This window comes from Dipodomys merriami, unplaced genomic scaffold, assembly GCF_024711535.1.
Source record: "Dipodomys merriami isolate MVZ:Mamm:240054 unplaced genomic scaffold, mDipMer1.0.p SCAF_22, whole genome shotgun sequence".
Taxonomy (NCBI): Eukaryota; Metazoa; Chordata; class Mammalia; order Rodentia; family Heteromyidae; genus Dipodomys; species Dipodomys merriami.
In genome coordinates this window covers 18768043-18780158 of record NW_027203604.1, presented here as the reverse complement: position 1 = coordinate 18780158, position 12116 = coordinate 18768043, and the positions used below count along the sequence as shown (strand labels likewise).

Below are 12116 nucleotides of genomic sequence, written 5' to 3'. Positions count from 1 at the left end.
GTCATGAGTTTGACATGACTTGCATGTTCTGTGCAGATACGTTGGGAAAACAGATTCTATAACCATCAGCGTGTGGAACCACAAGAAGATTCACAAGAAGCAGGGAGCGGGCTTCCTGGGCTGTGTGCGGCTGCTTTCCAATGCCATCAGCAGATTGAAAGACACTGGCTGTAAGAAGCAGCACCTCCCCGCCCACCTCAGCGCAGCTGCTTTTCTTTTCTTTTCTTTTCTCCTCTTTTCTTCCTCCCTCCCTCCTTCCCTCCCTCCCTTTCTTTCTTCCCTCCTTCCCTCCCTCCCTCACTCCTTTCCCCCTCCCTCTCCCTCTGTCTCTCCCTCTCTCTCTCCCTCTTTCTCTCTCCCTCTCCCTCTGGTGTTGGTCCTTGTGCTTGAACTCAGGGCCTGGGAGCTAGCTGTTCCTTAGCTTTTGCACTCAAGGCTGGCGCTCTTTTACTTGAACCATAGCTCCACTTCCAGCTAAAAAGCTGGTTAATCAGATTGGTGCCTGGCTTTGTAGTTCTCCTTTGGGTTTTGTCTTGCTTTTTGAATGCTGATGGCTGAATCCCTGCTTTTCTCCCTAGAGCCCTTCCCTTGGGTAAAGTTTTGCATTGTTTGTTTTCAGACCAGCGTTTGGACTTGTGCAAACTAAATCCCTCAGATTCTGATGCAGTTCGTGGCCAAATAGTGGGTAAGAATCTTCTCATCTGTCTAAAGGCTGCTCTTAAAGAACCTGGCTTGCTCTCCACCTCTGAGGCTGACCTCCTCCCCCCCCCCCCCCCCCCCCCCCCCGGCAGGCACAGGTGGCCATCTCTGCCTCCACCCTTCTCCTCTCTGGGCACTTTATCCATTAATCCAAGGAGTGAATAAGGCTCTTCTGCAGAAGGGCTCGGGCGAATGGGTGGGAAGAAGAGTGGCCACCTGTGCAGGAGTGGGGCAGGTTCCTCGGGCAGCCACATTGTCTATGGACAAGATCCTCTGTAATGAAGACCCGGCACTGTGAGAGTCAGGATTACAGCGTTGGCTAGAGGCATTTCAAGGACAGGGCTGCCCTGTCACCTAGTGCATCCCATTGCTGACCCTGCCAGGATTCTAGGGGAATGCAGGGGACTGGAAATGTCTCATGGCAGCACAAGTAACTCTGTCACTGGCTTGAAGCAAATGCATGGAGTGAACCCATCCTGAAAATGATGATGAAGAGGGCCCCACTTGTCTTCCACCTGAGCCTCATCCTTCCTGTGGCGGGGTGTGCTGGGGTGGGGGGAGGGCAGGGGGCAGGGGACCAGCTTTATGAACATCTCTGCTCATAGTGAATTCAGAGCATAAATATTTAGTCGGATCTTCACTTGGACCTGCAAGTGCTGTATGTCCTTATGAAACCTGAGTTACAGCTTCTTAAGGCATTGGCGCCTTAGAAGGAACTTTGTGCTGCCTTGTGCTGCTTTCTGGGGAGCATGAGAAATGCAGCACCTTTCCAGAGCTTCCCCAAGTGGTAGTGTTGCGCTGCTGTGGGGAGATCAGAGGGCACACGTGGATTCTGCCACAGCCCTGGATGCTAATGCACACCACTGTTGTCTTCTAGTCAGTTTACAGACGCGAGACCGGATAGGCACTGGAGGGTCAGTGGTGGACTGCAGGGGACTGCTAGAAAATGAAGGGTATGTATACCACCGCTGACCACGCTGAGCCCAGCTCCTTAGGCATTCTCTGCTCCTTAGGCTCGCGGCCTTGTGTCACAAGATGCATTCACAGGCTTCAGGAGAAAACTCATCCAGCCTATATATTTAGAAAGGATCCAACTTAGGAAGGCTCTCCCCAACCAGAGCTGTGATGACAGGTTAGCCAGGTATAGTGGTGCATGCCTATAATCCCAGTACTCTAGAGGGTGAGGTAGTAGGGTCACATGTTTGGGGCCAGCCTGGACAACACAGTGAGATCCTATCTTCCTGGCTAGCCTCCCCCGGGGCCCCTCCCCCAGTGGCGTTTGAGCATCAGTAAGGATCTTTAAAATCTATTGAGGGGCAGGGCTAAGACACTCTCAGTTTCACAATCCTTCGTCAACTGATGGACGTAGGCAGCAGTCCTTAGTGCCTGTTACCAATGTCACAAGAGATGGCATGGCATTTATGCCACTCTTGTTACTGAGTAGGGCAGATAACCCAGTGTCTTCAGTGCACTGAAAGATTGAGAGTCCAAAGGAAAGACGGAGGACCTAAATCAGAAAGGAAAGACTAAGACCTGCACCGGACGCCAGGCATGGACTTGTGATTGTCACATCAGAGACAACTGGAGAGAGCTGAACAGACTGGGCCTTGAGGGTCTCCTTTCAGGCTGGAAGAATGAGCTTGGGCTCTCCTGAGCCCGGTGGGGTGCCCCCTGGGATTCAGGCAGGGTGCCGCGCTGCCCGGTGTGCCTGTAACTAGCATGCAGGGTGAGGAAGACTGGTTGCTCTAGTTTCCCAATTTCTGTGTGTGTTTGAACTTCAATATCAGAAATTTTTTTTAAGCATTTGCTTAATAAGAGAAAAGGGTCCATGAAAGTCATCAGAATTGCCCAGGGAGCAAAGATTCATGTTTTAAAAGTACTTAGACTCATTGCAGCTTGTTACACAGTAAAATAGTGGACTGTTTGGGTTTGATTTGAAATCAAGAAAAATGAAATACTATTTTACAATCCCCTTTATAGTGCAGGGTTGTTGGTAGTTGTTTCTTGTTTTTTGGTGGGGGGGTTCCACTCTTTATATTTGAACTCAGGGTCAGGGGGGGTCTATCCTAGAAAACTTTTTTGCTCAAGGGTAGAGCTCTGCCACTTGAATCAAAGCTCCACTTCTGGCTTTTCGGTGGTTCATTGGAGATGAGTCTCCTTAACTTTCACCAGGCCAGCATTGAGCCTTGACCACAGCTCTCAGTCTCCTGAGTAGCTAGTCTTATAGGTGTGAGCCACTGGTGCCCCGCCAGGGTTGGTGTTTTTCTCCAGTGTTGGGTTGAAACCAGGGCCTCACTTTGATAGGCAGGTGCTCTAACACTTGAGCCACACTCCCGGCCCTTTTTTGCTTCAGTTTTTTAGATGAGATCCTCCTGTTTTTCCCAGACTGGCTTTGGATTTTGATCCTCCCATCCATGACTCCCATTTAGCTAGGATTACAGGTGTGCACAATTGCCTGGCTGGTGGGTGGAGATGGAGTCTCCCTAATGTGTTGCCCAGGCTAGTCTCAAATGGTGAGCTTCCTAGTCTGATTCGGCAAGAGACAGGAAGCGCGGTTGGTCTTTGCAGCCAGCCAGCACTACCCTAGGCCGCCCTGACACCCTCTGGCCACCCGCCTCCCTGTTTCCTTTTTCTTTCACTTGAGCACTGATTGTTGAAGAAGACGGAGTGTGCTTGACAGCTTGTGGGGACCTGAAGGTTCTGGGGAGTGTGTCTAGGGACACTCAGTTTCCATCTTGCTGCACCGTTTGTTCCAGAACGGTGTATGAAGACTTGGGGCCCGGAAGGCCGCTGAGCGGCCTCATGGAGGAGCCGGCCCCATACACGGACGGCACCGGGGCGGCGGCGGGCGGTGGGAACTGCAGGTTCGCGGAATCCCCGAGTCAAGAGCAGAGACTGCAGACGCAGCGGCTGCGGAACCCCGAGGTGCGCGGGTCGCTGCAGACACCCCAGAACCGACCGCACGGCCACCAGTCGCCAGAGCTGCCGGAAGGCTACGGTGAGACCGGGCGCGGGCCCGGCGTGCAGTCACTCCTCCGCCCTGGGGTCCGGTGTCCCCGGGGCCGGGGAAGGCTGGGGGAAGGTGGCGGCCCGCCGGTGCCCCGGCCTCGGGTGAGGAATGCCACGGAGGAGCCAGGCGCCAGGCGGGCCTGTGATGTCCGTGGGCACCGTGGAGAGGGGCGGTCGCGTGGCCTGTGCCGCAGCGAGGCCATCGTTTTGTGGGGAGCTGGTGGCGGGGGAGCAAGGCCGTCGCCACCGCGGCGCAAGCTAGCTGTCCTGTCGTGCGCCGAGGGCAGCCGTGGAGCTCCGTGCGCGCGGCCCTGCGCCCACCCAGCGCTGGGAGGGAGGAAAGCCGAGAGTGCAGCGCCGGCCACCGTGTCCCCGCGCGGCGCTGACCCGCCTCCCTCACCCCATCCTTCTGCAGAACAGAGAACAACCATTCAGGGCCAGGTTTACTTCCTACACACGCAGACTGGAGTCAGCACGTGGCACGACCCCAGGATACCCAGGTAGGCCGCGGGCCGGCCCGCGCGGCCCCGCCCCCGGGAGCGCCCCAGTGAGGCGGCGGCCCGAGCCCGTGTCTTGCGTGCGCAGCCTTGCTCCTAATGTCGCCATGCGCGCAGGGACATCGCCTGTCTGTAGCCGGTGGTCGGCTGTACGGCCAGAATGCGATAGGATCCACGGGAAGCGCCGGGCGGAGCTCCGCTCGGGTTGCGGGTTCGCTGTCCGGCCTCGAGCGGCGCCGCGGCAGGCAGGGGCAGGCCCCGCGCGGGTAGGGAAGCCCGGGGTCTGGCGCCCGACTGGGGTCGTACCGCCCGGCGTTCGGTGGCAAACCGTGGCCTCTGTGTTTGGTAGAGACCTTAACAGTGTGAACTGTGAGGAGCTTGGACCGCTGCCGCCCGGCTGGGAAGTCCGGAGCACCGTGTCGGGGAGAATCTATTTTGTAGATCATAATAACCGCACTACCCAGTTTACAGACCCCCGGCTGCACCACATCATGAGGTGAGGTGCCGCGCACGCGCACTCCTGCCGCCTGACTGCTCCCCGCACGCGCACGCGCACGCGCACGCGCACGCGCACTCCAGCCCGGCCGTGGGGGAGCGAGCCGCCCCCTCGCCCCCCTCCCGCCCACCGCGTTTTCACGGGCTGCAGACCTGGCGGCGGCGCTTGTCCTCCCTGGCCGCACAGCATCTTCTAGAGGAGCCTGGGCTGTGGTGGCTCCTGAGCGGTGTTGCAGCGTGTGCGCCCTGCAGTGCTGGGGGGGCGCCCGCCAGTGGGAGGGGCATCTCCTCTGCTGTGGCCACCAGTTCCCCGTGACCGCGAGCTCAGCCCCCCCACCCCCGTGACCACCACCTCAGACCCCCACCCCCGTGACCGCGAGCTCAGCCCCCCACCCCGTGACCGCGAGCTCAGCCCCCCACCCCCGTGACCGCGAGCTCAGCCCCCCACCCCCGTGACCGCGAGCTCAGCCCCCCCTCCCTGTGACCGCGAGCTCAGCCCCCCCACCCCCGTGACCGCGAGCTCAGCCCCCCCACCCCGTGACCGCGAGCTCAGCCCCCCCACCCCGTGACCGCGAGCTCAGCCCCCCCACCCCGTGACCGCGAGCTCAGCCCGCCACCCCCGTGATCGCGAGCTCAGCCCCCCACCCCCGTGACCACCACCTCAGACCCCCCACCCCCGTGACCGCGAGCTCAGCCCCCCACCCCGTGACCGCGAGCTCAGCCCCCCACCCCGTGACCGCGAGCTCCGCCCCCCCACCCCGTGACCGCCACCTCAGACCCCCACCCCATGACCGCCACCTCAGACCCCCGTGACCGCGACCCCCGTGACCTCAAGACCCCCGTGACCTCAAGACCCCCGTGACCGCGAGCTCCCCGTGGCCCTTCCATGCATGACCGGCCATCCCCCCCCCCCCCCCCCGCAGTCACCAGTGCCAGCTGAAGGAGCCGAGCCAGCCGCCGCCGCTGCCCAGCGAGGGCTCCCTGGAGGAGGAGGAGCTGCCGGCGCAGCGCTACGAGCGGGACCTGGTCCAGAAGCTGAAGGTGCTCCGCCACGAGCTGTCTCTGCAGCAGCCCCAGGCCGGACACTGCCGCATCGAGGTCTCCCGAGAGGAGATCTTCGAGGTGCGTTGCAGGCCTTTGGGAGAGCACCAGGTGCGGTGCCTGGGGTTCCCACCTCAGAGTCGCGGATGGGCTTACGGCTCAGTGGTCTCTGATGGCTTGGGGCCTGTGGTGAATCCCTCCGCACCATGTCACGGATGCGAACCTGGTCTGGAAGGTCCACAGATCACCTCTGCTCTCCTTGTTGCTCTGGGACTGGGGGGCCCTAAGACCCCCACTCCCCCACTCCCCACAGGATCAAGGCCTTGGAGTAGGGAGAATATGATCATGAGGAATAAATGGTGGTGGTGATTGGACCACATCTCACCCTCCTGTGTGACACTGCCAACACTGATAGACTTGAGAGTGTAGGCACTGAACTTGGGAAAGCGGGGCATGGTGGCTCATGCCTGCAATCCCAGCTACTTAGGAAGCAGAGAACGGGAAGGTGGATGTTTGAGGCTAGCTTGGGGAGGAAGTTAGCTAAACCACACTATCTGCCAACAAGCCCAGTCTATTGGTTCACATCTGTAATCCCAGCTGTGTAGATGGAGACAAAAATAGGACAGATGTTGTCCTAGGCAAAAGTTTGAGTCTCTATCTGAAAAACAAGTAAAAAGAAAAGGTAGCGGGCTAGGAAGGTGGCTCAGTGGTAGAATGCTTACCTTGCATGCATGAGGCCTTGGGTTCGAGTCCTCAGCACCACATAAGCAGAAAAAGCCAGAAGTGGCACTATGGCTTGAATGGTAGAGTGCTAGCCTTGAGCTCAAGAGGTGAGGGACAGCGCCCAGGCCTAGAGTTTAGGCCCCATGATAGGCCAAAACAAAAAAACAACAAAAAAAGGTAGGGGATATGGTTCAAGTGGCAGAGCACTTGAGTAGCAAATGTTGAGTCCCTAAGTTCAAAACTAGCACCACCAAAAAAGGAAAATGAACTTGAGTGTTAAGAGAGGGCCCTGGATTCCATTCCTAAAGTCTTACAAAAACCAAAATTGACCTTGTGATCTGTCCGTGCTGAGGGAGGTTCAGAGGCAGGCTGCCACCCCAGAGCCAAAGCTCCCTCTCCTTGCGTCTCCCCTCCGGCCCCTCTCTCTCAGGAGAGGACTCTGGCCCTGGGGCAGCAGCCCGTAGTGCTGACCTCCACCCACACCCTAGTAAGCACAGCCCTCCCCAGCACTGCACGGGAGGCCTTGCCACTGGGGCGCCCGCTGCCACTTCCCTTACCAACTCCTTTGCTCTGAACTCAGTGTGATCGTGAGTGTTTTTCACAAAATCCTGTGATGCCCAGACTCATGGCAGCTTCTCTTTGGTTAAAATATATACGTTGTTCCCTAAGGCTCATGGAGAAATGTCCTTAGGGTGCTGAACACAGAGTTGTATTTCCTTCTGTCCTCAAACCTTGAACTTGCTGATCTCTGCTTCCTAAGTAGCTGGGATTACAGGCATGAGCCACCATGCCCCGCTTCCCCACGTTCAGTGCTTACACTCTCAGTCCTTCAGTGTTGGCAGTGCCTCACACAGGAGGGTGCATGTCACCGTCATTGGAGGAGAGGTGCTGTGGGAGGGTAGGGTGGAAGGTTCTCGAGGTCAGGGAACAGGACAGATGAGCACTGGCATAGATGTTGTATGGTTTATCTGTGAGTGGGTGTGAGTGTGGGTGTGCGCACATACACATGTACATACATGCCTCTGTCTGAAGTGTGGCTTGCCTTGTAGGAGTCTTACAGGCAGATCATGAAGATGCGGCCTAAAGACCTGAAGAAGCGGCTCATGGTGAAGTTCCGCGGAGAGGAGGGCTTAGACTATGGTGGCGTGGCCAGGTGAGAGTCCTGTCTGCCTTTTGCCCATGTTTGCCCTGGCGGCTTCTGTGTCATGTTAATGCACAGGGCTGTGAAAAGCCCCTGGGGCCGTCAGGGCCGGCGTTAGCGGGCACTGCATGGGGACCCCGGCCGTCACCCACTAACCTCTCAGTTCAGCCTCTAATCTCACCTGCCCCCACCTCACCGCAAGCGATGGCACAGCGGGACTAGGTGGCATGCCAGTTGTGTTGTGCCACAGGACTCTTGCAAAATGGTGAGGGCGTGGCCAGCGTAATTCAAGGAAATGATTTTAAGCTTTTTTTTTTTTTTTTTTTGGTCGGTCGTGGGGCTTGAACTCTGGGTTTGGGCGCTGTCCCTCAGCTCTTAAGCTCAAGGCGAGTGCTCTACCACTTGAGCTACAGCACCACTTCCAGTTTTCTATTGGTTTATTGAAGATCAGAGTCTCATGGTCTTTCCTGCCTGGGCTGGCTTTGACCCGAGATCCTCAGATCTCAGCCTCCTGAGTAGCTAGGATTACAGGCGTGAGCCACTAGTGCCTGGTGAACATGTGTACATGTTGACAGTAGGACTTGAACTCAGAGCCTCGTGCGCTTGCTTGGCTTTTTCTCATACGGCTGGTGTTCTACATGTTCTACAACTTGAGCAAAACTCTACTCCTGACTTTTTGCTGGTTGAGTGGCTACTCTGTTGTCTCTCACCCCTCACCTTCTTTCTAGGAGCACGTTCCACTTGTCTCCTAGTGCTGCAGGTACTTTTGGCCTTCCTTGCCCACTCCCTGCAGTACTGGGGTTTAAACTCAGGGTCTCACACTGCTGGGCAGGGGTATGCTCCACCCCTTGAGCCACACTCTAGTCATGTTTTGCCTTATGTTTCAGATAGGTTCTGGTGCTTTGTGTTCAGCTCCCTGCTTTCCCTGGCCTACGCTGTGTTCAGGCGATCCAAAGCTCATCACTGGAGGAGTCTCGAGGGAGGCCCAGTGGGTCCTCACCTGAGGCGCCTCATGTCACGTTGTTGTCTGCGACCTGGGCCTTGCAAGGGGGTTGCTTTTCCGTGATTGGCCCCTAATCAGTTAGGTGTTAGACCCTCCATAGGGGATCTGGCAGGTCAAAGGACAGCCGTTGGCTTGCACAAGGCGCAGGACGCTTGCCAGGCTGCATATGCCACGCCCTCTGAATAGTGGGCGGCTTCCAGCTGATAGGCCTAGACTGCAGGAGTCAGTCGTGCTGCTCTTCTTCCCAGGGAGTGGCTGTACTTGCTGTGCCACGAAATGCTGAACCCCTACTATGGCCTCTTCCAGTACTCCACGGACAACATCTACATGCTGCAGATCAACCCCGACTCCGCCATCAACCCGGTGCGTAATGTTCTGACTGGCCCCAGGGGCCTTGTCCTCCCCCAGGGACTGCCTCTCCCTTCCCCACGTGCAGGGTGTGAGAGGCAGGCCGCTCGCTCTACATGAGCCCTGTGACCTGTGACATTCTTACCCACTTTCTCTGCTGATTTGCATTCAGACCCGAACACAGAAATGTGAAATGCCTTTATTAAACCCAGCCCAGCTCTAGTTTCAGAATGGCTTGTCTACTTCTTTCATGGCTTATTTGCACACCCTGTCCCTAGGGTGGGGTGGCAGAGAAAGGAGGATCTGCCCCCCCCCACTCCCCCAGGGAGGGCTCCCTGCTGGCCAGTGCTCCGCCGGGGACACAGTGGTGGCCCAGTTCTGAAGACCGGCCTGTGTGTGTGAATGTTTAAGCTGGGCAGGGTTGGGCACAGCTGTAATCCCTAAGGCAGGAGGTTCTCAAGATGTGGAGGCCGGTGTGGGCTAGACAGCAAGACTCCGTCACAAAACAAAAACGTCCTGCTGCCCTCCATGGAAGACTGCTCTAGATGAGCAATCCAGTGGCCTCGTGCCGCATGGCCCCAGGGGCACTGGCCCTCAGGAAGCGGGGAGGTTGGGGAGGGGACGCCGCTTCCTCCCTTGCTACGCTCTGACAATGCTCTCCGACCCCCAGGACCACCTGTCTTACTTCCACTTTGTGGGGCGGATCATGGGGTTGGCCGTGTTCCACGGGCACCACATCAACGGTGGCTTCACGGTGCCCTTCTACAAGCAGCTGCTGGGCAAGCCCATCCAGCTGTCCGACCTCGAGTCGGTGGACCCCGAGTTGCACAAGAGCCTGGTGTGGATCCTGTGAGTCCCTGGCCCCCCGTGTGAGTGTGTGTGCGTGCACACCTGTCTGTGCCTGGGTCCAGTTTGAAATGTGCATTACAGCCGCAACGGTCATGATTCCCAGGCTGGCTTGTGTCCCCCATGCTGGCCTAGCCACGTGTGTCTCCCCGGCGTCCACACCACGCCATGATGCGCACACGCGCTTCTGTGTGAACAGTGGTCTGGGAAGCGGGGCCTCGCCTCCCCACACAGACCCCTCCCCCACACCCCTGCGCCTCCCTTCTCCTGCACCCTCAGCCCACCTTCACACAGCCCTCCCACGGACAGGGAGAACGACATCACCCCGGTGCTGGACCACACGTTCTGCGTGGAGCACAATGCCTTTGGGCGCATCCTCCAGCACGAGCTGAAGCCCAATGGCCGGAATGTGCCGGTCACCGAGGACAACAAGAAGGAATATGTGCGGTAAGCCAGCGCCATGCCCTGCACCCGCTCCACACACTCCGACCACAGTGGCTGTGCGTGTTCACCACGGCGTCTGCACCAGCTCCCGGGGCCACCGCCAGCAGCTGCGGGGCCCCTGACGTGCAGGTTTGGCTGCAGGCTTTATGTGAACTGGAGGTTCATGAGAGGAATCGAGGCGCAGTTCCTGGCACTGCACAAGGGCTTCAATGAACTCATCCCGCAGCACCTCCTGAAGCCCTTCGACCAGAAGGAACTAGAGGTGTGTGTGCGAGGCCCAGCCTGGCTGCCAGTAGGATGGGCGGCTGCCAGGACGGACAGGGTTGGGAGTCAAGTGGGAGATGTCACATGGCGCAGGGCCCCTGGCCGCGCTGAGCTACCCGGAAGTGTCCTGGGTCAGCTCCAGGTGTCGAAGGGCCTGGCATAGAGGCTCGGTGGCCTTCCCACAGGCCCCACAAGAAGCTTCCCGTTCGTGGTTTATAGACAGTAAGGGCCGCTGTCTAATTGCCTTTCACACTTGAACAAGGCGCCGCCCTAGTCCCACCTTACTGCCTTCTACACTTCCAGATGCAGAGCACCTGGAGCCCGAGGGCTGGGTGCCATGGGGTGGGGCGGTGGGTCCCGTGGGTGGACTGCACAAGCCCGGCCCTAGTGATGAGCAGGCCTGAGGGTGTTTGGGGCTGCCGGGCGTGGAGGTGACCACAGCCCCCCTGCAGCTAATTATCGGCGGCCTGGACAAGATCGACGTGAGTGACTGGAAGTCCAACACGCGGCTGAAGCACTGTGCGGCCGACAGCAGCATCGTGCGCTGGTTCTGGCAGGCGGTGGAGACCTTCGATGAGGAGCGGAGGGCCAGGCTCCTGCAGTTCGTGACCGGCTCCACCCGTGTTCCTCTGCAAGGCTTCAAGGCTCTGCAAGGTGACTGAAGGGGAGGCGGGGCCTCTGCGAGCCTCTGCGCCAGGCTCGGGGAGCACGGCGTGCTGCCGTGTGACAGCGCGGGGCTCCCGTGCCCTCACCACTTTCAACAAGCCAAGAGGGCTGGAGGGGCGCAGGGCCGTGGGCTCAGGTGGCCCAACGGGGAGGGTCCGGCCCGGGCCCCGCCCGGAGGAGGCAAGCATCTGGATTGGAGTCCAGATGAGCTTGAGAAGCGGAGCGGGGTGGGTGCGGGGCACAGCAGTGGGCTGCGGCTGCCTGGCCTCCCGCGCGTTCCCCAGAGAAGCTCCAGCGCCACTGCTCCACGTCGCCCTAGGGAGTAGGGCCCGGCCTGGCGCCCGCGCACAGACTTGTGCTGGCCTTCAGCCCGCTGTGCGCCCCTTTTCTCCACACGGGGTACTGGCTCTCCTGCCCAGAGAGGCGCGCGCACGCGGGAGCCCAGGGAGAGGGGCGCGCGCATGTGAGCTCACCTCGGGAGAGGCACGCGCACGCGCACGCGCACGCGAGCGAGTCCAGGCCGAGTCCACAAAGCCCAGTCTGAGCCTCGGCTGCCCCCGGGGTGTCCAGCAGCCGGCGCTGACCGGCTTGGGGTCCTGGAGCCAGGACGGCCAGGTGGGCGGGGCCTCCCGTGCAGTGTCTGCGCATGCTCCTGGGGCCTGGCCGGAGCCTGCGGTGGGTGCGGGGAGAGGAGCGGGCCGGTGCGGGCTCTGAGCGCGTTAACTACCACGCTCTGTTGTAAGGCTCTACAGGCGCGGCAGGGCCCCGGCTCTTCACCATCCACCTCATCGACGCCAACACCGACAACCTGCCCAAGGCCCACACCTGGTGAGTCCGCTGCCCGGCAGCGCCGCGGCTCCCTTGCCCTCTGGAAACGCGGCCCTCCTCTGTTGAAAGGTTGCGGAAGTAACTGCAAAGGGGCTGCGGGAGCCCGAGGCCC

General features: G+C 59.3%; 1 protein-coding gene across 2 annotated transcripts in view; it reads left to right on the top strand.

Annotated features, from left to right (window-relative positions):
- The window catches only part of Smurf1 (SMAD specific E3 ubiquitin protein ligase 1), an 87013-nt gene that overhangs the window by 73687 nt on the left and 1210 nt on the right, over positions 1 to 12116 (top strand). The window contains exons 4-17 of one of the 2 annotated variants that reach the window (XM_070033555.1): positions 37 to 170; positions 620 to 685; positions 1577 to 1652; positions 3456 to 3697; positions 4124 to 4208; positions 4555 to 4701; positions 5624 to 5822; positions 7514 to 7617; positions 8857 to 8971; positions 9627 to 9805; positions 10112 to 10249; positions 10388 to 10508; positions 10963 to 11164; positions 11929 to 12004. In XM_070033555.1, coding sequence (XP_069889656.1) covers positions 37 to 170; positions 620 to 685; positions 1577 to 1652; positions 3456 to 3697; positions 4124 to 4208; positions 4555 to 4701; positions 5624 to 5822; positions 7514 to 7617; positions 8857 to 8971; positions 9627 to 9805; positions 10112 to 10249; positions 10388 to 10508; positions 10963 to 11164; positions 11929 to 12004 — 1884 coding nt within the window. Of the gene's footprint in view, positions 1 to 36; positions 171 to 619; positions 686 to 1576; positions 1653 to 3455; positions 3698 to 4123; positions 4209 to 4554; positions 4702 to 5623; positions 5823 to 7513; positions 7618 to 8856; positions 8972 to 9626; positions 9806 to 10111; positions 10250 to 10387; positions 10509 to 10962; positions 11165 to 11919; positions 12005 to 12116 lie in introns of both variants that reach the window. The other variant, XM_070033554.1, reaches the window with a different exon arrangement.